The 23002-nt window shown below is 48.9% G+C and overlaps 1 protein-coding gene across 1 annotated transcript in view; it reads left to right on the top strand.

Moving 5' to 3' along the window:
- Nucleotides 1-13815, top strand: part of PGPEP1 (pyroglutamyl-peptidase I) — a 30272-nt gene extending 16457 nt beyond the window's left edge. Inside the window, exons 3-5 of the mRNA XM_015411495.1 lie at nucleotides 4887-5003; nucleotides 7903-8135; nucleotides 11395-13815. Coding sequence (XP_015266981.1) covers nucleotides 4887-5003; nucleotides 7903-8135; nucleotides 11395-11587 — 543 coding nt within the window. The 3' untranslated portion in view covers nucleotides 11588-13815. The remainder of the gene's footprint in view (nucleotides 1-4886; nucleotides 5004-7902; nucleotides 8136-11394) is intronic.
- The last annotated feature ends 9187 nt before the right edge of the window (nucleotides 13816-23002 follow it).

Genomic DNA, 23002 nt, shown 5'->3' with positions numbered 1-23002 from the left:
GCTGAGGCGGAGGGAAGGCTGCCTTCCTTCCCAGGCTGCTTTCTCTCTTCTGTCTGTCTGGAAAAATGTTCGGAGCACGAGGGAAGCAGGTGCGGGAAGGTCCTTCTGGGCATGTCAGTAGGGAAAACGCTGGGCGGAGGGCGAAGACTTTCTTTACATTATTTTCAGTATTTTCACCCCAGTTCTGCCAGGCCTGAGGCAGCCTGCAACAGTAACTGTAGCCGGTATGGCTCCTTAGAAATGAAATGGAACCCCGGGTGCCTCTGGCATGAGCGGGTGGCTTGCAGGGGTGCACTGTTTCTGAACATGGAGGATTCATTTAGCCCAATGAAACAAAAAGCCCAGGAGCTCCTTAAAAGACTAACAGCAATTTATTTCAGTATGAGCTTTTGTGAATCAGCACCTGCTTATATGAAGGAAAGTCATAGTTGGAGATCTTGGGGGGGGCAGGTTTTAGGGTGGGGAGGGGCCAAGAGTGGGGGAGAATTGGCCCACGAGTTTTTCAGATGTAAATCTCCAGGCCAGGGGGGAATCGAGGGAGAAAGGTCAGATGTGTGAGTCCCATCATAAACGAACAGAACTAGCAGTTAGGCATACTGGATGGCAAAGGAGGTTGGAGTGTGGGACAGATAAGAGGTGGAAGAAGAAGAAGAGATTGGATTTATACCCTGCCCTTCACTTGGAGTCTCAGAGCGGCTTACAAACTCCTTTTCCTTCCCCTCCCCACAACAGACACCCTCTGAGATAGGTGGGGCTGAGAGGGTGTCTGTTGTCAAGAATTGAGAGGGTGGTCAAGAATTGCTCCTGAGAGAACAGCTCTGAGAGAACTTGTGACTGACCCAAGGTCACACCAGCAGCTGCAAGTGGAGGAGTGGGGAATCAAACCCGATTCTCCCAGATTAGAGTCCACACATTTAACCACTACACCAAACTGGTAGATCAAAGTCTGAGTCTAGTGGCACCTTTAAGACCAACAACGTTTAATTCTGGGTATAAGCAACAAAGTTTAATTCTGGGTACAAGCTTTTGTGTGCATGCCCAGAATTAAAACTTTGTTGGTCTTAAAGGTGCCACTGGACTCAGACTTTGTTCTATTGCTTCAGACCAACATGGCGACCCACCTGAAAACAAGCAGGTAGTTTAAGTGAAAATTAAGCGGTATTGGGGTAGGGTTATAGCCTGATGAAACATCTAAAGAAAAGCAAATTAAAATTTCTATAAAGTGGGCCTTGCAGTTTGTGAGGACTAAGGAAATCCAAGTGTCTGTGCCGGGGAGACATGTAGGATATGACTTTTTTGATGGTTCTGATCCGGCACTTTCACATTGTATATTCTCTTCGAAACTTTTTTGTAGAGCAGTGACTTCCAGGTCTGCAAATGGTACGTCCAGGGAGATGTTGAGGATTTCTGAATGTTGAGAGATTTCTTGGGGCTGATTTGTGTTCATTCATTTTTTCACATAGGGATCTGACATGTTTTGTCCAGTGTAGACAGAAGAAGGGCATTGTAGGCACACAAAGTTAAGTTGGGCAATACACAAGTGGATGAGCCCAGGATGGTGTAGCTGGTGTTAGTAGGTCCCATAATAGTATTGCCAGAGTGTAAGCGGGGGCAAAGTTGGCGTCCAGGTCCGTTGCTTTCTGGGTCTATTCTTGTAGGTGAGAAACTGTTCTAAGTAGGGGGGAGGGCTGTAAGCAAGGAAAGGGCTGAGACACACACACCCCCCGCCGCCTGTGAAAGAGAAATTCCCTAATGAAGAGAAGCTGTCGTTAATGCTGAAGCATTGACATGGTGGTTGTGAGCTGTAGTTGACAACCAGCGGTGTTTGGTTGCCTCTTTCTTTGGGTCCGTCTTATAGCAGGCTGGCCTGGTGGATCCGCTTCTTTACCATCCTGGGCTCAGTGGTCAGTGTTTTTTCTTATAAGGCTGTGCTTATGTGTCCTTTGCAAAGTCTCAGAAGTGGCGTCCAGGAAACGTACTTCTTGTGTGGAGTAGCCTGTAGTGAGGCTGATGTTGGGATGAAAGTGGTTGACATCCTGATGGAATGTCTCAAGAACTTCCTTCCCATGAGTCCAGGCTCTGAAAATACCATCAATAAACTTTAGGTACACAGACGAGGAGGTAATGGGCCGGTTTATTCCCGTGCCAGTCATGCAGATGTTTGCGTACTGCGCAGGTGCCTCTAACTGTCCCATTAACCTGAAGGTACAAACTGTTGTAAAATGCAAAGTAGTTGTGAGTAAGGAAAAATAAGCAAAGTTCAGTAGCTGGGTTTGCTGTGGTGTCATCAGGAATAGTCTTCCTGATGGCCCATCTTTGTGGAGGGCATTGGTACACAGAGACTCTGCATCCGTTGTCGCTAAGATGATGTTTTCCGGGAGGTTTTGGATGGACTGTAGTTTCCTCGGGAAGACGTCTGCTGTGTCTCATAGGTGACTGAAGGTGCCAACGACTCAAGGCCTGAAGTTGGAACACCTGCCACAGTGACAGTGCCAATTCCATGAGCTGCCAAGCTTAGGGGAGGGGCTGTGGCTCAGTGGCAGAGCACCTGCTTGGCACGGAGAAGGTCCCAGGTTCAGTCCCCAGCATCTCCAATGTAAAATCATCAGGAAGTAGGTGGTACAAAAGACCTTTCTGGGCCTGAGGCTCCGGAGAGCAGTTCTCAGTCCGGGCAGACAGTCCCGACCTTGATTGACTAATGGTCTTAATTCCGTACAAGGCAGCACCATGTGTGTTTGTGCATGTAGAGTGAGCTACTAAGTGCATGCAGCTTGGGTAGCAAGTCAAAACTCTTTGGCCATATCAGTTGGTTCTTGTATACGAGTGGGTAACTGCTTCGTGGTCTTGTTCAGATCTCTTTGGTACTCCTTTGTGGGGTCTCAGGCAAGTGAATGGTAAAATGTGGGACTGTGGAGCTGTCCCTTGGCCTCCCGTGTGCTATCCGGGGTGACAACCGCACCCCCCTCCCTTCTTGATCGTGATGTCGGGATTGTTTCAAAAGTCGTTCAGCTCATTTTTTTCAGTGTGGCTGCAGTGGTACCTCAGATGGTGTTTTTTTATGATTACTTACAGAATCATAGAATGTTAGAGTTGGAAGGGACCCTACAGGTCATCCAGTCCAACCCCCTGCACTCTGCAGGAGCATAGCTGAAAGATAGTCCGACTGACATACTTCAGTTTGGACTAGCAGGCACTGATAGACCTTTCCTTCTCTGTGAACTTTGTAGCCTCCTTTTGAAGCTATCTAAGCCAGCAGCTGCTTCTTGTGGCAGTGAGTTCCACTGATTCTGTGTGGCATGAAGAAGTGCCTCCTTTTGTCTTGAATGTACGGCCCATTGCTTTTGTTGGGTGGCCCTAAATTCTAATGTTCTGGTTCAAGGGGAAAGTCCTCTTTCCCCACTTTTTCTTAATCCTGTACGTATTCTTTGCACCTCTGTTGCACCCTCCCACGGCCGTCTTTTCCTAAACCGCCAAGCCCAGCTCCTTAGCCCTTTCTGCATTCCCAAGGGGGTTCACCACAAATCTGTGCAAAGGCAGATTTCTCCTGTGAACTTTCTCTGTCAATGTGACCTAAGGCCAAATAACAAGTGGGCCTTTTTTTCCAGAAGGGCAGCTTTTCCTCCGGAGTTATAGGTTGCTGTTCATTCATAGTCTGCCTCTGCACCCCCCACCCCACCCCGAGACTCAAGGCAAATTGCAGAATAGGAAAACGACGCAAAAAGGGCTAATCTAATAAATACAGGGACTGCAGTAAAACTGGACTACAGAACCAGAGAACAATGAAATAAAAAAGATACATCCAATAAGCAATTTCTCCCCCACAGACATTAAGCTGCCACCCAGTTTCCCTTTAGGTGAAGTGCCTTCCTGAACAATTCTGTTTCACCACCGCCCTGTTCTCTTATGGCAAAGGGTACCCCAAGCATTTCTAGGAGAAGCCGTTGTGGGGAGGGGCGGCAGTAAATCTCTTGGGCTTTCTGTGGGTTTGGGGTGGAAGGAGAGCTCTTCCCGCTGTAGCCCTCCTGCTTTGCCAAGTGAGAAGCCTCTTTGTTGATTTGGGGGGGGGGTTGTAAATGAAGGGTTGCCAGGCTGTGGCGCAAAGGCAGTCCTCCCTGCAGGCCGGCCGGCCAGCCAGAACAAGGGCCTGCAGTATTTCCACATGTGAGGCAAACCACACCAAAGGAAGGAAGGCGGCTGCAAAGCTGCACTAACAAAGCCCTCCCCCATCCCCTGGAGCAGGGGGGAGGGGGGGCCCTTGCTGCCACGTAACCCGGCATAGCCTGGGTAGGCAACTTAAAGTCCCAAAGGCTATAAAACATACTGGAGGTTGGTAGGAAAACAAACCTTCCGTACAAGTTGTTTGGACGTCACTTTGCGGCAGTATCGAAATTTAAGATTCTTTTGCAATAGTCAGGAAGCTGAGCCGTGGTGCAAACATGACTCTGTAATCTGGATTTATGAACCAAGCCTGAAAATAGAGATAATTTTGCACAGCCCCCACCCCATCCAGCAATTCAGCAGGTTAGCGGAGGATCAAGAGCAGCAGCAAGTGGGACGGAGGCTCATCAGTCCTAGCAGGTCATGGGCTGGGAGCAAAACAGCTGTTTCCCCCCTTCCTGCCGATGAACCGGCTGGAGTGTTGGCCTAGGGTCTGGGAGGCTGGAGTTCAGATCCCCAGCAAGCCACAGAGTTACTGGGTGACCTTGGGACAGTTACCTTCTCCCTGCCCAACCTACCTTGGAAAGTTGCGAAGATACAAAGGGGGTAAGGGAGTGCCACAGTGCCATTCTGAGCTCCTCCGAGGAAGGTGCTTTGAAAAGGTACTCGAGAGAGCGTTAAGTCTGACCGCAGTGGTTCTTTCTCTCTTCTTCCCCCTGGACGTGTAGGAGCTGGAGAAGCTGGGCCTGGGGGACGATGTGGACCTCTACGTCTATGAAATCCCCGTCGAGTACCAAGCAGTACAGCGGCTAATTCCTGCCCTATGGAAGAAACACAGTCCCCAAGTGAGTGAGTAAAAGCCAGCAGCAGGAGTAGGGACTGGGCATGAAGGGCCTCTGAGAAGCTACAAGGAGTTTGGGCACCGGCTAGGAAAGCTGGACGGGGTCACCCAGGCCGTAGTACCCTCACTTGTAACCACAGAAATGTTTGTGCCTCCGCAGTCCGAAATCTGAGCTGAGACGCACAGACCCTTGCAGCTTTGTGCAAGTGACACCACTTGAGGAATAGCTCGTTTTCCTCCAGGGAATCAGACAAGGGAGATGGTTGATTGCTTCCAAGTTAATCTTTTTCATAGGGCATTATACGGGAGTCCAAGCTTTAAGTGTGTTATATGTAATTCCCTGTGTTGTGTGCACCATGATTCTCCTAAGAGCAGCTATTGGAAAATCTCTCCCGCTTCTTAAAACCCTACCATAGGACATTAAGATCCCTGCTGAATTTGACCACACGTGAAGCTGCCTTCTACTGAATCAGACCCTTGGTCCATCAAAGTGAGTATTGTCTACTCCAACTGGCAGTGGCTCTCCAGGGTCTCAGGCAGAGGTTTTGGACGTTACCTACCACCTGCTCCTTTTAGCTGGAGATGCTGGGGATTGAACTTGAGACCTTCTGCCTGCAAAGCAGAGGGTCTTTCACAAAGCTACAGCTTGAAGATGATGGGCTGTCAGTCCAGGACAGTGTATAATTAACTGGTGGAACTCATCAACACAGGATGAAGTGATGAATGCCCTCTGAGATAGCTCTGAAAGAGGGTTGGAAAACTTTGAGGAGGAGAGGTCCCTGAATGTCTGTTAGCCTCAGTGGTTTAATGGCACCTCCATTTTTTCCAGAGGCAGTGGTATCCCTGACAGCTAGTTGCTGGCTGGGGCAGCAACAGGGTGAGGCTCTGGGGCTTCCTTGAGGCCTCCAGCCATGTGCAGTTGTTGTTTTGATAATATTGTCCCCAACCTGTTGGATTACTGGAGGTGGGCATTTGTCTCTCCAGTGTTATAATAGAAGTCTTTTAGCAACGGTCAGTTTTTGTTGACTATCTGATAGTCTCCAGGAAACAGGCAAATTGTTTAAAAGTGCATAAGCATTGTCAAAGATCAATATACAAAACTGATATGAATAATTACTTCCTCCCCAAAAGACCCAATAACTGGACTGGCCCAAAGCGTATTTTTAAGAGATGCGTCTTGTAAGTTACAGAACTAGCAATTAGAACAACGTTTGAGTCCGGTGGAACCTTTAAGACCAGCAACGTATTATTCTGGGTGTGTTTGTGTGCATGCATACTTCTTCAAAGAAGTGTGCTTGCAGATGAAAGGTTATACCCAGAATAAAATATAGTTGGTCTTAAAGGTGCCACTGGACTCAAACTTTGTTTTGCTGCTTCAAACCAACATGGCTCCCCACCTGAAAAAGTTAGATACTTTACTTTGTCCTTTACTAAAAAGGTGCTGTGGTGTCCAGGACATCAAAAACATAACTTTTTGACAAATAAGTGGCAACTTAAGGTCCGTAGAAGCAGCTGGTATCATATCCCATTGCTCTGGCAAAACAAGGTGATCTTATTCCATTCATTTCTTGAGACCTGCATATCATTTTTTAAATCAATATCAAATATTGTAGGTTGCGTTTACTGCATTGATTTAATGAGAGTTTTCAAGGGTCAGGGAGGTTCTGAAACACTTGGTGCTACAAACAGATGTTGCCCTTGTAAATATTGCCATTCAGCAGAGCATATGTAGACCTCCGCTGAGAAGGTAACAAAATTATCATAGTCTGTTAATTGGTCCAAAGCTCCTATCTGCCCAAGCTTTCCATCAAAAAGATTTTTTTCTCAATTTTTAAATCTGGATTGACCCATAGTTTAATTTAGCACACGAAAGTGAGTCAAATTGATACTGTTGTGACTAATGCCATAATTCTCTTAAGTGTAGAAATTGCATATGGAACGGGATGCTGAACTAGATAGAATCGCCTTGATCTGATCTAGCAGGGCTCTTCTCGCGTTCTTCAAAGACCATTCACTCTAGCATCCTATTTCCAGCAGTGCTTACATAGTCCTGCTAAGTTGCAACAACTCGTTGTAGTTCCGTGCTTTGTCCCCATCTGTCATCCCCCACCCCACCCCAGCCTTTTGCATTTTGGTTTTTGGGAAGAAGAAAACCAGGACGCAGCAACTTTAGTACGTTCTGCGTTTGACTGGAGCAGGGGTCCCCAACCCTTTTGAAACCTGTGTGCACATTTGGAATTCTGAGAGGAGATGGTGAGCTCCGCCCCCCAAAATGTTTTCCACAAGGGGTGAAATCAAACCCAAGGGGCTTTCATAGGAGGTGGAGCCAGGGCTCTTTTTTGTAGCAGGAACTCCCTTGCATATTAGGCGAAACACCCCTATTGTAGCCAATCCTCCAAGAGCTTACAGTAGCCCCTGTAAGAAGAGCGCTGTAAGCTCTTGGAGGATTGGCTACACTAGGGGTGTGTTGCCTAATATGCAAAGGAGTTCCTTCTACAAAAAGGGGCCTGATGTGGAGCCAAATAGAATGCCTTCCTCTTTGCACCTCCTGAGGAAAAAGGAAGGCCTGAAGGAGGAGTGGAATCACATGGACTAAGAAAAGCCCAGGTGTTTACCAGTCCTCCTGATCCTCCAGTAGAAAACCTTTCCGTTTGAATGAAGGCAGCCAATAACAAGCCCTGCCTTCCAATGGCCCCACCCACTTTTTTAAAAGCTTGGTGGGCGCCACGGTCAGGAACCCTGGCCTAGAGAAACGCTGTTGTAGACAGGCCCGAGTTGGCATGCAGTGGGTGTGCATCACTGCTGGAAAGGCCTGGCTTTCTTTTCAACGCACCAGCAGTTGGCATTTCTGGAAGGTGTGGAGCAGAGCTCTTCTCACTCCAGGCCTATCCCCTTTTTTACAGCTGGTGGTTCACGTTGGCTTGTCCGGCATGGCCACAACAGTGACCCTGGAGAAATGTGGCCACAATGTGGGCTACCGGGGTTTGGACAACTGCCGCTTCTGCCCGGGCTCGCACTGCTGTGTGGAAGGAGGCCCTGAATGCATCGACTCGGTGATTGACATGGACCAGGTGTGCAAGAGGGTCTCCGATCTGGACTTGGACGTTCTCGTGACGATATCGAAGGATGCCGGCAGGTATGAATGCTGGGGATGCCCACGGACCAGGGGAAGAGCAGGAACCAGCCCTTCTTTGCTTCTTTCAGTTTCCAAAAGGTTCCCCAAAAGCAAAATGCCCCCAAATGAACAATTCGAAACCATTTAAATGTTTTTCTAAAAATACAACCATCTCAAAAGCACATGTAACTAAAAGGGGCAGGCAGAATTCGACCAGAGTCCTTAAAAAGCCAAACCCTCCCTCCCACAGTAGCCTTGAGAAGAAGAGAGAGGGCCAGAGAAACAGAACAGGCCAAGAGGAAGGGCCTCCCTTCTCCAGGGAGGTTTTCCCCCCCCCAAAAAAATAACTTTTTATTGATTAGATAACATAACACAATCGCCTTGGTCTGATCTAGCAGGGCTCTTCTCGCGTTCTTCAAAGACCATCCACTCTAGCATCCTATTTCCAGCAGTGCTTACATAGTCCTGCTAAGTTGCAACATTGTAGTTCTGTGCTTTGTCCCCGTCTGTCATCCCCCACCCCACCCCAGCCAGCCCTTTTGCATTTTGGTTTTTGGGAGGAAGAAAACCAGGATGCAGCAACTTTAGTACATTCTGCGTTTGACTGGAGCAGGGGTCCCCAACCCTTACTGCCACAGGAAGTGGTGGGTGCTACAAGCATGGATGGCTTCAAAAGGGAATTAGATAAGCATATGGAGCAGAGGTCCATCAGTGGCTATTAGCCACAAGGTATAGCTAGGGGCTCTGGGGCAAGTGATGCTCTGTCTTCTTGGTGCTTGGGGGGGGTCAACAGTGGGAGGGCTTCTAATGTCCTGGCCCCACTGCTGGACCTCCTGATGGCACTGGTATTTCTGGCCACTGTGTGACACAGAGTGTTGGACTGGATGGGCCTTTGGCCTGATCCAACATTGGCGTCTCTTATGTTCTTATGTTCTTAACAGAGGGGCTTTCCCTCAATGAAAGACCACTCAGTGGTATGGATCTGCAGAATCCAGCCCTGTATCTGTACAAAGCTAATTCCACTTAGAACCAGAATGGCTGTTTTATTGTGGAATAACTTATTTACACTCATCCCAAAATGGATGGAATGGATGTTTGGGCAGGACTGTGAAAGGGGGGGCGCGACAAAATTCCTGGGGCCAAAGTCATGCTGCATTCCAGAATGCATTTCCAAGTTTTTTTCTTTACTTCGAATGCAGTTCTGCTCTGCAGCCACTAGGGGCTCAGGGATGGCAGAGTAGCTCTGACTATCTGCTTGTCATGCTTTTCTGCAAAGTTTAAAACTAAACTGAGACAAAGCCATGCCTGTCCTGTCAGATGCTGCTAAACCCACCATCCAAGCCAGCATTGGTGCAAGAACAGCCAAGACAAGGTACAGTCCTTGCCAGCATGCTGCCTCCTAACAAGGTCGTTGTCTCTAGCAGTCTATGGTTTCCCTCCTCCTTCAGTTCCACCCGACTATATAGGTTTTGTCTGCAGCTGGATCTTACAAAGTGGCAGCCTTATTAGTATGTTGTAGCAAAACGGTTTTTTTAAAAACCCTTTTGTTGTCTTTTCTTTAATTTCTTTTTGCCACGCCTCTCTCCTCCTTTTACACACTTTTTCTCCTCCCCAAATGACCCTGATCCAACTCAAATACCATCACCTGGCTGGCTGTCACCATGCATCAATAATAATCGAAGAATTCACGTGTCCATCCATCTGTCCATTTGTGGCAGGCATAACTCATCAGAAAATAAAACTAGGAATCTCAGAATTGGCCACCAGCTGCAGGATGGTCACAGGAGTTCCAGGCCCAAAAATGAAAGGAATCAGAGTACCCTGGCTCTGGCTGTCTCCAGACCCCAGGCCCGTAGCTACAGTTGGGCATTTTGGGGCCCTGCCCACTTAATTAAGAGCCCTGCCCCACAAATACCCATGACAGAAACCTTATTTTTGAGGAGAACCCCCCCCCCTCTGCTGCCTGCTTCTGGCAGCAGGAGCACTGTGGCTTGCCCTCAGTCTTCCCTCTCCCTCCCACAGTGGAAGGGGGGGCATTATGGGGCCCAGAAAAAGACAGCTCAGAGGGCATTTAAATGTCCTTTGAGTTCCCATACACAGGGCAAGAAAGATTAGGAGGGCCCTCAGGAGTGGCACCTTCAATACATCTCCCAACAATCCCCCTTTCTGCTAGCCCAGTCCCGCTGTAGACCACCTAGGTCATGGTGAGTCTTTCAAAAGCACTCCCATGAGCCTTTGCGAAACATGCAAATTCCCAAAGGCTCATATGAATGCTTTTGAAATACTCACCGTGACCTAGGTGGTATACAGTGGGACTGGGCTAGCTGCTGGGCCTCCTGATGGCACCTGGTATTTTTGGCAAACGTGTGACAGAGTGTTGGACTGGGTGGCCCATTGGCCTGACCCAACATTGGCTTCTCTTATGTTCTTAAACGGGGATTGTTGGAGGTGTATTGAAGGTGCCACTCTTGAGTGCCCTTTTAAGCTTTCTTGCACTTTGGACGGGAACTCAAAAGGCATTTAAATGCTTTCTGAAGGCAATTAAATGTCCTCTGAGCTGCTTTTTCCTAGGAACTGAAGCATTTGCTGCCCTGTCCCTTGAAAGGAAAGGCTAGAAACAGGCTAAGAGCCCCCCCCCCTTTAAAGACAGGCATTTAGATTAATTTAATCAACTGTAATTTAACTGCCCCCTTAAAAATGAAATGCCCCCTGAACAAAAAAAATACTGGCTACGGGCCTGCCAGATCCCCTCCCCCATGCTTTTGGCAATGGCAGCTCAGGAAAGTTTTAACTCCTGTTCCTCATGTATCAGCGCTCATGCAGATTAACATTCCATTGTCATGCATGTAAAGGGTGGAAGGGGAGGAGCATCTTTTTAGTATGCTATGATGGGGAAATATCAGTCCTCCCCTTTCTTTTCATAATGTGTTCTCAGTTGCCAGCCAGGAATGGATGAGGAGGGGGTGAGGCCAAGACTAACGGGGGGGGGGGATTAGAAGTGACGACTGATGAGACAGATTATGAAGGAAGGAGGAGACACTTGATTCGGATCCAGGGTCAGATGGGAGACCCACATGGAATTTTTTTGTCCAGGGGCCTGTGGTGGCTCTCGGGAGCCCAGTCTGCTGGATCAGAGCTGGGATGTTGCATCTTTTTTGGGAGTGAAAAGGGGAGGGGATTTGTGTCCAAGAGGGGAGGAGGAGGGAGTTGGGGGGGATGCTCCCAGGGCAGACCCCAGTGGTGCTGCCTTCCTTTTTGACTGACGTCTCGTCTCCGGCAGGTACCTCTGTGACTTCACGTACTACACTTCCTTGTACCAGAGCCACGGCCGGTCGGCCTTTGTCCACGTGCCTCCTCTGGGGAAGCCGTACACCGCGGAGCAGCTTGGCCGGGCGCTCCAGGCCATCATCGAGGAGATGCTCAGTGTCTTGGAACACTCGGAGAGCGACATTAACTGCCACAACGAGCATTGAGCCTGGGCCCAGAGACCCCCCTTTTCTTCCTCACTATTGCACTTCCAAAACATCCCGCTGTCCTTGCAGAATCCTGGGGGGGGAGGAGAGGAGAGAAAGCAACACGCCTGGAAATGTCCGCAGGGAGAATGGGTAACTTGACCCTGCCGCCCACACCGGCTTGCGGCTTTGGGGACAGCACCACAACCTTCTTTCTGAGACGACCGAGTCTTGACAACCTCTTGACATCGCTGGGCAAACCAGCCAACCAACTTGGCTTCCTGCGGAGGAGACCTGGTGAATCAAGGGAACAGGCGTGTCCAGATGAGGGTTTATCTCCCAGAAAAATCCAGTACGGGAGCTGGCAGAGCTGACCCCAGCTGCTCACGTATAATGGCTCCTTTTAATTTTGTGCACGCCGGTTCCACATAACACTGTTGCTCAAAGCAGTAGGGGCCCGATGTCTCTGTCTGTGGAGGCAGAAGGCACCATTTCTTGAACACGGACTGAAACCCCAGGAAGGGCATAGAAGCTTCCCTGGGGTTACTCGGCCGGCCTGCTGGTAACTCAACGGAGGGCTCTCCCGCTCTTGGTGGAAGTTTGGTGATGGCAGAAATACAGGGAGGGGAGCCCCTCCTTCCCTTTGTCCATTTCACCTCCCACTGAGCATCAGAGGTGGGAATTGTTTAAAAAAAGAAACCTCTTTTGAACGCTGCCTTGAACGCTGTAACCATGTACCTCCTTGTGTGGGGATGCACTGCTTCGGGAGTGCATCTTTCTTTCTTTCTTTCTGAGACTCCACACCCTGGGGGGGCATGGTATAGTTTATCCTCCCCCCGCCCCCCTCCCAGTGCCTCATGCCCTCTTGTACCTTAGGAAGTCATGTGGTATTCATATTTGTGCAGACTTTTCTGCTCTGCTGAGAAGCTGAGGACATGGAGACAAGCCGAAATGGTGTCAGCCCCTTGGTGGTGATCGCCCCTCCTGTGTGCAGTGAAGGGGCACTTCCCAGGATCCTGGCACCCCTGCCCGGCAGCCCTTCCAGGGAAGGGTCCCACTGGCCGGCTCTGGAAAGTACACTGCACTTGTGAGCCACGTTTGTGGGGAGTGGGGCGGGCAGAGATGTCCTGCTGGAGGATGAGAGGTTTCTTTCCCCTGGGGCTGTGCAGACGTCACTCTAAACAGCAGATCGTCGAAGCAACTTCTGGCACAAGGACGGGACTGAGCTGCGGCGAAATGGCAGGCCGTGGAGTCCTGTGACTCAAGCGTGCCCGTTTAAAACGGGTGGTCTGCCAATAAGAAAGGCCTTTGGTGAAAGAGAAAAGAGACCTGTGAAATGAGATCTCTAGGAGCTTGTGCTTTCTTTAAAAGAAATGTTTTGTTGCTATTCTAATCTTTTCCTTTTATGATTATGCTTTATTCTGCTCTTGTTAGTAACGCTCATTGAGCTGCTTCGTGTTTACCTCCTGCTTATCCTTTGGGGAGTTTGGTTCCTTGGATGGATTTCTGGGCTCACAGCCTGCATTTTTGGAATTGGCCTTCAGATCCCATCCCACCGCACCCCGCACACACCCCCTCGGGCTCTTGTGGGCCTCCAGATTCTGAGCGGTTCTTGGGGGGAGGGGGGCTGCAACCTTCTTATTGTTTCGTTTTTGTAATTTATTATATTTAATTTTTTTTTGGTCCATATGTTGGTGACATCTGCACTTGTTTTTTTCCCACCCTGTCTCTCCCCCTCCTTTAATTTTTGGCAACAATTTGCAATTTGCTTTTGATTCTGCACGTGGGCCAGGACTGTTGCGTATCCAGTGACGCATCTCAAGGTCTTGCCTTTGCCTCTACCAGAGGGCTGTTTGAAGGAGAAGTTTCTGCAGGACATCATGTTTTTTTTAAAATCCCGACAGTGGGTTCTGTCTCTGAAATGTGGCCGGGGCAAATGGATTGTTCCCACAAGGAGGCCCGTTGACTAGTCCTCCTCGAGTCCTCATTTTTTCACCAGATAGAAGCCTCTCAGTAAGTCCACCAGCAAGGCTGCCTTCCTCCCTTGGGTGGGGGCAGCACAGTGCATGCCCCCTCTTGGGAGTTGCCAGGTCCTCCCTGGGCACCGGTAGGGGATGGGTGTAGGGTAGCCAGCTCCAGGCTGGGGAAATCCTGGAGATTAGGGGGCGGAGCCTGCGGAGGACAGGCACCTTGGTGGAATACATCGAGTCCACCCTCCAACGCAGCCATTTTCTATAGTCTGGAGCAGTGTTCCCTCTAAGCTGAGTTCGTGTGAGCCAGCACTCAGTTTTTTAGCCTCCGGCTCACACATTTTTGTCTTACCTCAAGAAGGACGGCTCCAGAGCAAACTAAATTATGCAGTGGCCAAATCGCTTGCTCACAGCTTCGATGCCAGTGGCTCACAAAGTAGAATTTTTTGCTCAAGACTCCACAGCTGAATTTTATTGTTACGGCGCTTAACCAGCAATATACTCCACAGCTTAGCCGGGAGCATTGGTCTGGAGATGAGCCCGTCATTCCAGGAGATCCCCAGATCTCACCTGGAGGCTGGCCTCTCTCTACCCCTCTCTCTAAACGACATAAAAATTGGCAGGGTGACACTTTGGAAATGTTTTAACCATTAAATGAGACAAAGCGTGAGTCCAGGGGCACCTTTAAGACCGACAAAGTTTGGTTCTGGGTGTAAGCTTTTGTATGCAGGCACACCTCTTTGCTCTGTTGCTTCAGACCTGCATAGCTACCCACCCAAATTTAACAGTTAAATGTACATAAACATGGGCCAGTGTGATGCTCTGGAAGCCCAGGAGGCTCAGAATGCAATTTGGCTTTCCGAGAGACACCCTGCGCTGCTTCTGCACACACATCTCCCCTCCCCCCCCCAGCAAATTTCAGTGCTGCCTTCCTGAGCTGTGCCTGCTGGAACTCCTTGCTGAAGAGCAGGCAACTCTGCGCATCCTGGATGGCAATAACGCAGCCAGTCCTCTGGGGCCCCACCATTTTTAGAGTGAGGCCTTCTTAGCAGAGGGGTGGCTACTTTGAGGGGTGGCACGATCCCCCGTGGACCCGCCAGTGCCTTGATCGGAGCGGTGAGGCAAAGAGCCGAGCCTCAAATCAGCTGAGAACCGACGAGGCTCGGTGATTAGTTCTGGACTAGTATCTGGGAGACCCAGGTCCAAATCCTAAGTCACTCTGCCATGCAAGCTCGCTGCGTGTTCCTGGACCAGTCACCTCTTCTGGCCTGACCTACCTCACAGGGTTCCTGTCGTGAAGATAAAACCGGGGGGTGGGGGTGCTGTTGCAAGCCACTTGGAGGCCCCCAATGAGGAGAAAAACGGGTATAAATCTTTAAATAAATAACTTCTGTGTGGATCAGTTCAAGTAGTTACATGCCCCTGACCAGCTATTGGATGCTGGTCAAACTAATGCTGTATTTGGAGGGAGCGGGCGTCTGCCTAACCCTCCCCCCTTTCTACCAAGCTCTCCCTTCCCGGGCTGGTTGGGTCACTTGGCATTTCTCTCAACACCCACTGGGGCAGCCTCCAGCTGCTTATTCTGAGGTTGCTTGTGTGCGTGTGTGAGACGCCCCTGGTCTTGCCAGTTTCCTTCTCTGCTCTGCCCCTTGAACTCGTCAGCGGATCCCCAGTTGAGATCATTTCCAAAATATACCTCTTTCTAGAGCAAAGTCCTCTGCTTTGTGAGTTAACAGCAATTGATGAAAGAAAGAACTGTCAAAGCTCCTTCATCCTACTAATATGTTTCAGGGTGTTGGGGGTTTTTTGAGTTTTTTTACTTTGAACAGTTTTTGCTGCATCTTCTTGGGAACTTCTGTTGAGCCCTTGCGCAATCGCTTTTCCTTATTTTGCTAGGCAGAAAATATAATTTATTCTGTAATCTTCCCGTTCTTGCGGACACGTTAATTTAGGGGACAGCTGTTTCTCAAGCAGCTGATGTCTTAAGTAGGAAGCACTTGTATAATTTTTTTTAAGTTGCATTAAACTCATTTTATTCTGTTATAAATTGCTTTTTTTTGTCTCCCCCCACCCCCCATTTCACTATCTCATCATTTCTCATTGAGACAGCCTAGTTATGATCCAAAATGGCTCCCTTGACCGGTGTCAGGATTTTCTTTCCTCATGCCCACCCTCACCTAGAGGGGAGTCCTGATGCCTTGCAGCTTACCATAGGCCCCGGTCACACGGAGCATTAGGCACGCTAGAGAGACGGAAGATAGGCGGATTTTCCGGGCGCGATCTCACCGCCACATCTGGGAAGCGTAGAGCTCCCGTGGCTCACCCGAGGCTTCACTCCGAAGATGCGCTGTAAAAAACTAGTACCTCCGAGGTACTAGTTTCCGGAAACCGCGGGGCAAGGGCAGGTGTCAGATCACGTTTCCGGTGTTAGCTTGTGGCATCCGGCGCCCGCCCGCCCGCGAAAAGTGTTTTTTTTTTTTGGTCAAGTCTCCACGGGTGCGCACAAGCACCCAACGGTGCATGTGAACACTTGGGTTAAAAAAACACAACCCCCGCGGCTCCGCTTCTTTGCCGCGCCGCAGGAGTGAGGTATGATCGGCACCTCCCCCCAACTGCAGGACGTTTGATCCGGCTGCCGCGCGGTGGTTCGCTCCGAGGCAAATTCCAGGTGCCCACCCTTCCCTTTTTCAGCCGTCTCGTGACATTGCTGCCAAGCAGAGGCAAGCCTTTAACCTCAGCCCCTCAAGAAGGCATGGCACTATGGAGAGAGTCCAAGGAGCACAGCCCCCCCCCCTTTGAACCTTTAAGGAGGGAGATGTTGCGGGATCAAGATTCCAGCCCTGATTTTGGGTTGGGGGGGGGAGCTGGGCTTCTGGCCTTGTTCCTCCTCCTCTTCTGTTTTTTTAACCCAAGTGAATTTACAAAAAAGACTGTGGCAAGGCATTATTTAGAAAAGTGACCTGTGCCACTGAGACTCCTACCATGAATATAAATAGCTTTTAAAAGCCAACTGGTGTCTTCTAAGGGACAGCCCCGTCTGGGTGTGAGCGGAGCCGCAGGCACCTGCCCCTGAGCCGTTGGCTGGAACAAGGAGGCCTGTTGCTTGGGAACCTCTTGGGGCCGTTCTGAAGCGCTCCCCAAGAATCCCATAGTCAGCGGACGGGGAAAGGGGCCAGCTAGTTTCTAGATCTATTTCTGCAGCTTTGCTGCATGGTTGACGGGACCACGAGGCAGCAGAATTTGAAATTAAAATTGACTTCATATTTTTGTCACCCCGAGTGGGGATTCCGTTTGGATTTTTGAACTGCAGCATGAAATAGGTTTATGCCATCTTGGTGGCCACTGGGAAAAGGGTAACGCCTTCTGGTACCAGATAGGTCAGTGGCCCATGTCACATCTGTGTTGGTCAAAATTGTTTTTCTCTTCGTCTTCTGTTTCCAGTTTTGTCCAGGACTTTGCACGCTGTGGCTTCCATGTGCTCTGTGTACGACACCGCTGCCATGGAGACCCGGCAGGGTGTAATGGTGAGTGTGTCAGACTAGGTAGGACCTGGGAGGCCCAGGTTCACATCCCCAGTCTGCCGTGGAAGCTTGCTGGGTGGCCTTGGGCCAGTCACCCCCTTGCAGCCTAACCTACCTCACAGGGTTGTTGTGAGGACAAAATGGGAGAAGGGGAAGATATTGTAAGCCACTTTGGATCTCCATCGGAGAGAAAAGTGGGGTATTAATGCAGTAAGTAAATAAATAAAATGCCTTGCTCTTTTGTTCAACGGTATATTTCTTTATATAACCCCGTGCTGCAGGAGGGCCATGTAAAGCGAGAGAAGAATGCCCTTTCTGTTTGCAAACAGCAGAGCTGGATGTGAAAAATCCAGACTGGGTAAATAAAGAACGTTGGTTTCCTGCTGTGTGTGTCTTCCTGAAGGTTTGGCCTGGCAATTTCTGCCATTTTCAGATTGGGGATCTTCATTAATTCCACACAATTCCAGATCCTCGATTCCCCCTTGCCCGTCTGAGACTGGTCTGGCTGAGGTGGCCAGGGCAGAACATGGGGCCTTTTGTGCAGGCAAACCTTGAGGTTCTGACCCGGGAAAGACGGGAAGCTGCCCCGGACAGCAGTGGCAGAGTGGTCCGTGGAATCCTACGGCTCCCTCGAGCAGCCTTTCCCAACTCACACCGCCTGAAATGCTTGAACTTGAGCTGTGCCAGAGCTTGGACCTGGGATCATTTGCACACCGAGCAGGTGTTCCACTAATTCCTGCACCCTTCCTGAAGCAGCCGCAGCTGCGTGAGTGGTGTCCCACAGAAACCAGCTTGGGCATTGGACCAAGCCCCTGGCAAGACACACTGTCTGACCGAAATCTAGAGGTTCTGTTCTCATGAGCAGTTTCAAGGAGCACTGGCCCCTTCAGCCTCCTATAAAGCCCATGTGAGTGGTGGTGGGTAGAGAGTGAAAGGCAAATCTGTTAGGCCAGGACTAGCAAATTAGGGATTTGAAATGGGTGCAATCCTGTAAGCAAGTGTGTGTCCAATTGTTTATGATCTGCATTATTTACTCAGTGGTGTCATTTTGCATCATGCTGGGTTTGGCTCATGAGAGGGAGGGGCGCACAGATCACCTCCTCCCCCCCCAAAAAAAATATTCTTGTCCAGTCTCTGTTCCGATGCCTCCTGCTGAGTCAGCTGACATTTCCTTGGTCCATGTAAGGGATGGAGGCCCAAAATGTCTTCATGTAATTTTGGAATTTCTTAAAGGCTTCCCAGCTGGGAAAGATGGAAGGTCAAAGAAGACGGGGACGGCAAAGGATGAGATGGTTAGACAGTGTCACAGATGCAACGAACATGAAGTTGAGCAAACTTCAGAGGACGGCGGAAGACCGGAAGGCCTGGCGCGATCTGGTCCATGGGGTCGCGAAGAGTCGGACTCCACTGTGCGACTGAACAACAAATAGCTTGTGTCACTGCATGCTAAAGCCGCCAGGGGGCTCTGCAGTACAACTGATCCCAAGGCCCTAGTCTTGGCTTAGCCTTTCGCTGCCGCCTAAGGGGAAAAAACCCATGTAAGCTTCAGGAAAAGTGGGCTACTTGAGGAGCTTTGTTAACAACAAATAGCTTGTGTCGCTGCATGCTAAAGCCGCCAGGGGGCTCTGCAGTACAACTGATCCCAAGGCCCTAGTCTTGGCTTAGCCTTTCGCTGCCGCCTAAGGGGGAAAAAACCATGTAAGCTTCAGGAAAAGTGGTCTACTTGAGCTTTGTTGTTGTCCAGTCTCATAGTCGAGTCAGACTCTTCACAACCTCGTGGACCACATCACGCCAGGCCCTCCTGTCTTCCGTCATGCTCCGGAGTTTGCTTAATTTCATGTTCGTTGCCTCGATAACACTAACCATCTCATCCTTAGTGGTCCCCTTCTGCTCTGACCTTCAGTCTTTCCCAGCATCAGGGTCTTCTCCAGTGAGTGCTCCCTTCTCATTTGGTGGCCAAAGTATTTGAGCTTCAGTTTCAGTACGTGGCCTTCCAGGGAACAGTCAGGGTTGATTTCTTTTAGGATTGACTGATTTAACCCTTGCAGTCCAAGGGACTCTCAAGAGTCTTCTCCAGCTTACTTTAGTTTAAAAATGGCCATCAGGTCGAGGTGGGGCATCCAAGTCCAGAATCCCATTTCCAGCAGTCAACAGAATTCCTCTGGGAAGCCCCCAAGCCAGGCTGGAAGGCAGCAGCTGCAACATCCTCTGTTCACAGGGAGTCTGGGCCTGAAGACTGAGTTTCTGTTCTCACCCTGAAATACTTTTACCTGGAAACACCCTCCACCTCCTCAGGAACACCGTCCTCCATTCTTGGTGGTGGCAAGTGCCATCAGGTTGCAGCCTACTCTTGGCGACCCCACAGGGTTTCAAGGCAAGAATGTCCAGAGGTGGTTTCCCTTGGCCTGCCTCTGCATTAGCAACCCTGGTCTTCCTTGGTGGACTCCCATCCAGATACTAGCCAGGGGTGACCCTGCTTAGCTTCTGAGATCTGGTGAAACTGGGCTAGCCTGGGCCATCCAGGTCAGGGCAAAAGACATTGCCTGCCTCTGCATTAGCAACCCTGGACTTCCTTGGTGGTCTCCCATCCTAACCGGGGCCCACCCTGCTTTGGCTTCCAAGCCGTGATGAACTCAACATTGGGTTATTCAGGCTGCTCTTGTGAGGTAAATATATATATATGACCGTGGGCAAATCTCTTCGTGAACGGGAAGTGCTGTGAAGTCGCAGCTGACTTATGGCAACCCCTCTAGGGGTTTTCAAGGCAAGAGGTGGATTGCGATTGCTTGCCTCTGCGTAGCAGCCCTGGGCTTCCTTGGTGGCCTCCCACCCAAGTACTGACCAGGGCCGTCCCTGCTTGTCTTCCAAGGTCTGATGAGACTGGTCTAGCCAGGGCCATCCAGGGCAGGGCATGCTCTCCCGTTAGGAGCCTGTAACATCTTAAGCGGCAGGTCACGGGGGCCAGCGTGTTCCCTCTAAGCTATGAAGTCCTGTGAGCAAAAATTCTACTTTGTGAGCTACTGGCATTAAAAGTTGTGAGCAAGCGATTTGGCTACTGCATAAATTAGTTTGCTCAGGAGCCGTCCTTCCTGAGCGAAGGCAAAAATGTGTGAGCCGGAAGCTAAAAAACTGTGAGCTAGCTCACACTAACTCAGCTTAGAGGGAACACTGGGCAGCACCTTCTCTCTCCACGAATATTAGGCCAGTTTCACTCTCCCCACCTTCCCAGGGTTGTTGTGGGGATACAGTGGAGAAGAAGCGAGTGACATAGTCCACTTTGGGTCCCTCTTGGGGAGAAAGGTGAGGTATAAATAAATTGGATAAATATGGAGGCTCCCTTCAGTCCTCATGGTAAAGGAGCCATTGATGGACTTTTCTTCCCTGAATCTGTCCAGCCCCCTTTGGAAGCCATCTGTGCTTGTGGGCAGTGTTCCCTCTAAGCTGAGTTGGTGTGAGCTAGCTCACAGTTCTCTAGCCTCCAGCTCACACATTTTTGTCTTAGCTCGGGAAGGATGGCTCCAGAGCAAACTGATTTATGCAGTAGCCAAATCACTTGTTCACAACTTTAATGCCAGTGGCTCACAGAGTAGAATTTTTGCTCACAAGACTCCACAGCTTAGAGGGAACATTGCTTGTGGGCCTCACTACATCCTCTGGTAGTGAGTTCCACAGTTGGATTACTCATTAGTAAAGCATTTCCTTTTGTCTCTACTGAACCTGTTTCTCAACAACTTTACTGGGTGCTCTTGAGTTCTAGTATTGTGAAAGAGGGAAGTAACACTCCACCCCATGTATAATTGTGTAGACCTCCATCGTGTCCCTCCTTAGTTGTCTTTCCCCCCTAGACTGAAAACTCCAAGGCTCTCATGCCTTTCCTCATACGAAAGAAATTAAACAGCACCAGCCCAACACTGATCTTTGTGGCACCCCCATACTCCCCCCCCTACACCAGTTTGGTGTAGTGGTTAAGTGTGCAGACTCTAATCTGGGAGAACCAGGTTTGATTCCCCACTCCTCCACTTGCAGCTGCTGGATGACCTTGGGCAAGCCACAGTTCTGTCAGAGCTGTTCTCTCAAGGACAGTTCTAGAAAGAGCTCTCTCATCCCTACCTACCTCACAGGATGTCTGTTGTAGGGAGGGGAAGGGAAAAGAGATTGTCAGCCGCTCTGAGACTCCTTTGGGTAGTGAAGGGCGGGGTATAAATCCAATGTCGTCGTCGTTCTCCTAAGAAAACTGTCAATTAATTCCTATTTGCTGCTTCTCGTTCTTCTGATCAGGCCTGATTCAGATACAGGCATGCATATAGAAGCCTTAAGCATCTAGTTAGTTTTCCTATATCAGATACATTAATTCCTGGCAAGAGGTACACCTCAACAATAGGTTTGTGGTGGGTATAGTACACAACTGATCCTATTATTTATTTATTTATAAATTAGATTTATGAATTGCCCAATCCCTGATTACTCAGGGCTCTGGCTAATGAACAACAAAACACTAAAACATCAAAGAAACAAAAGTATTACAGAACCTTTGCTTCTGTTTTATTACAGCAGAACTTTATGTATCTTTGACTAACTCAATAGAAAATCATACTATCCATGACTGCTACATAGATAGTTAAAGGAAAGCAATTGCATGAGTCCATAAAATCTTACCCAAAGATAAGCAGCATGGAGTCCCTTCTGCAAAGAAGCTCCCAGTCAGTTCAGTTTTCCATATTTATAGGTTTTAAAAATCATCTAACTCAGGGGTATCAAACATGCCGCCCAGGGGTCGGATGAGGCCCCTGGAGGGCTTCTATCAGGCCCACAGTGGAACTGGCATCTCCTGCTTCCAGTTCTGCTGCTGGATCATAGCTTGCTTCGCCACAACAGATATTGCATCTTTGAAAAGGGTACATTTCCAACAGATATTGCATCTTTGAAAAGGGTACATTTCCAACAGATATTCCATCTTTGAAAAGGGTACATTTCCAACAGATATTGCATCTTTGAAAAGGGTACATTTCCAACAGATATTGCATCTTTGAAAAGGGTACATTTCCAACAGATATTCCATCTTTGAAAAGGGTACATTTCCAACAGATATTGCATCTTTGAAAAGGGTACATTTCCAACAGATATTGCATCTTTGAAAAGGGTACATTTCCAACAGATATTCCATCTTTGAAAAGGGTACATTTCCAACAGATATTGCATCTTTGAAAAGGGTACATTTCCAACAGATATTGCATCTTTGAAAAGGGTACATTTCCAACAGATATTCCATCTTTGAAAAGGGTACATTTCCAACAGATATTGCATCTTTGAAAAGGGTACATTTCCAACAGATATTGCATCTTTGAAAAGGATACATTTCCAACAGATATTCCATCTTTGAAAAGGGTACATTTCCAACAGATATTGCATCTTTGAAAAGGGTACATTTCCAACAGATATTGCATCTTTGAAAAGGGTACATTTCCAACAGATATTGCATCTTTGAAAAGGGTACATTTCCAACAGATATTGCATCTTTGAAAAGGGTACATTTCCAACAGATATTGCATCTTTGAAAAGGGTACATTTCCAACAGATATTGCATCTTTGAAAAGGGTACATTTCCAACAGATATTGCATCTTTGAAAAGGGTACATTTCCTGGCTAACTAATTTACCTTATAACTTCAAATAGTTATCTGTATTTGAAGATCTTAAAAGATATAGAAACTGCTGGTACATACTTGCTACCTTTTATCACAAGGTAATCCATGTAAATATAGCAATTACAAGTTTCTCATACATATGAATATCTGTTGGCCCTCAGCCAACAGATACTGCATCTTTGAACAACACCTTTGTCATTCCAGGGCCATAGCAGGATTTCTTATTTCAGGGGGCATTTAAATAAGTCTGGGGGCACCCTCTCACACACCCTGTGAAGTCCAGCCGTTTGTTGCCAGCCAG

Source organism: Gekko japonicus, unplaced genomic scaffold (assembly GCF_001447785.1).
Source record: "Gekko japonicus isolate JY-2015 unplaced genomic scaffold, Gekko_japonicus_V1.1 scaffold5400, whole genome shotgun sequence".
Taxonomy (NCBI): Eukaryota; Metazoa; Chordata; class Lepidosauria; order Squamata; family Gekkonidae; genus Gekko; species Gekko japonicus.
Note: the sequence above shows the minus strand (reverse complement) of the source record. Positions and strands in the feature narration are given on the sequence as shown.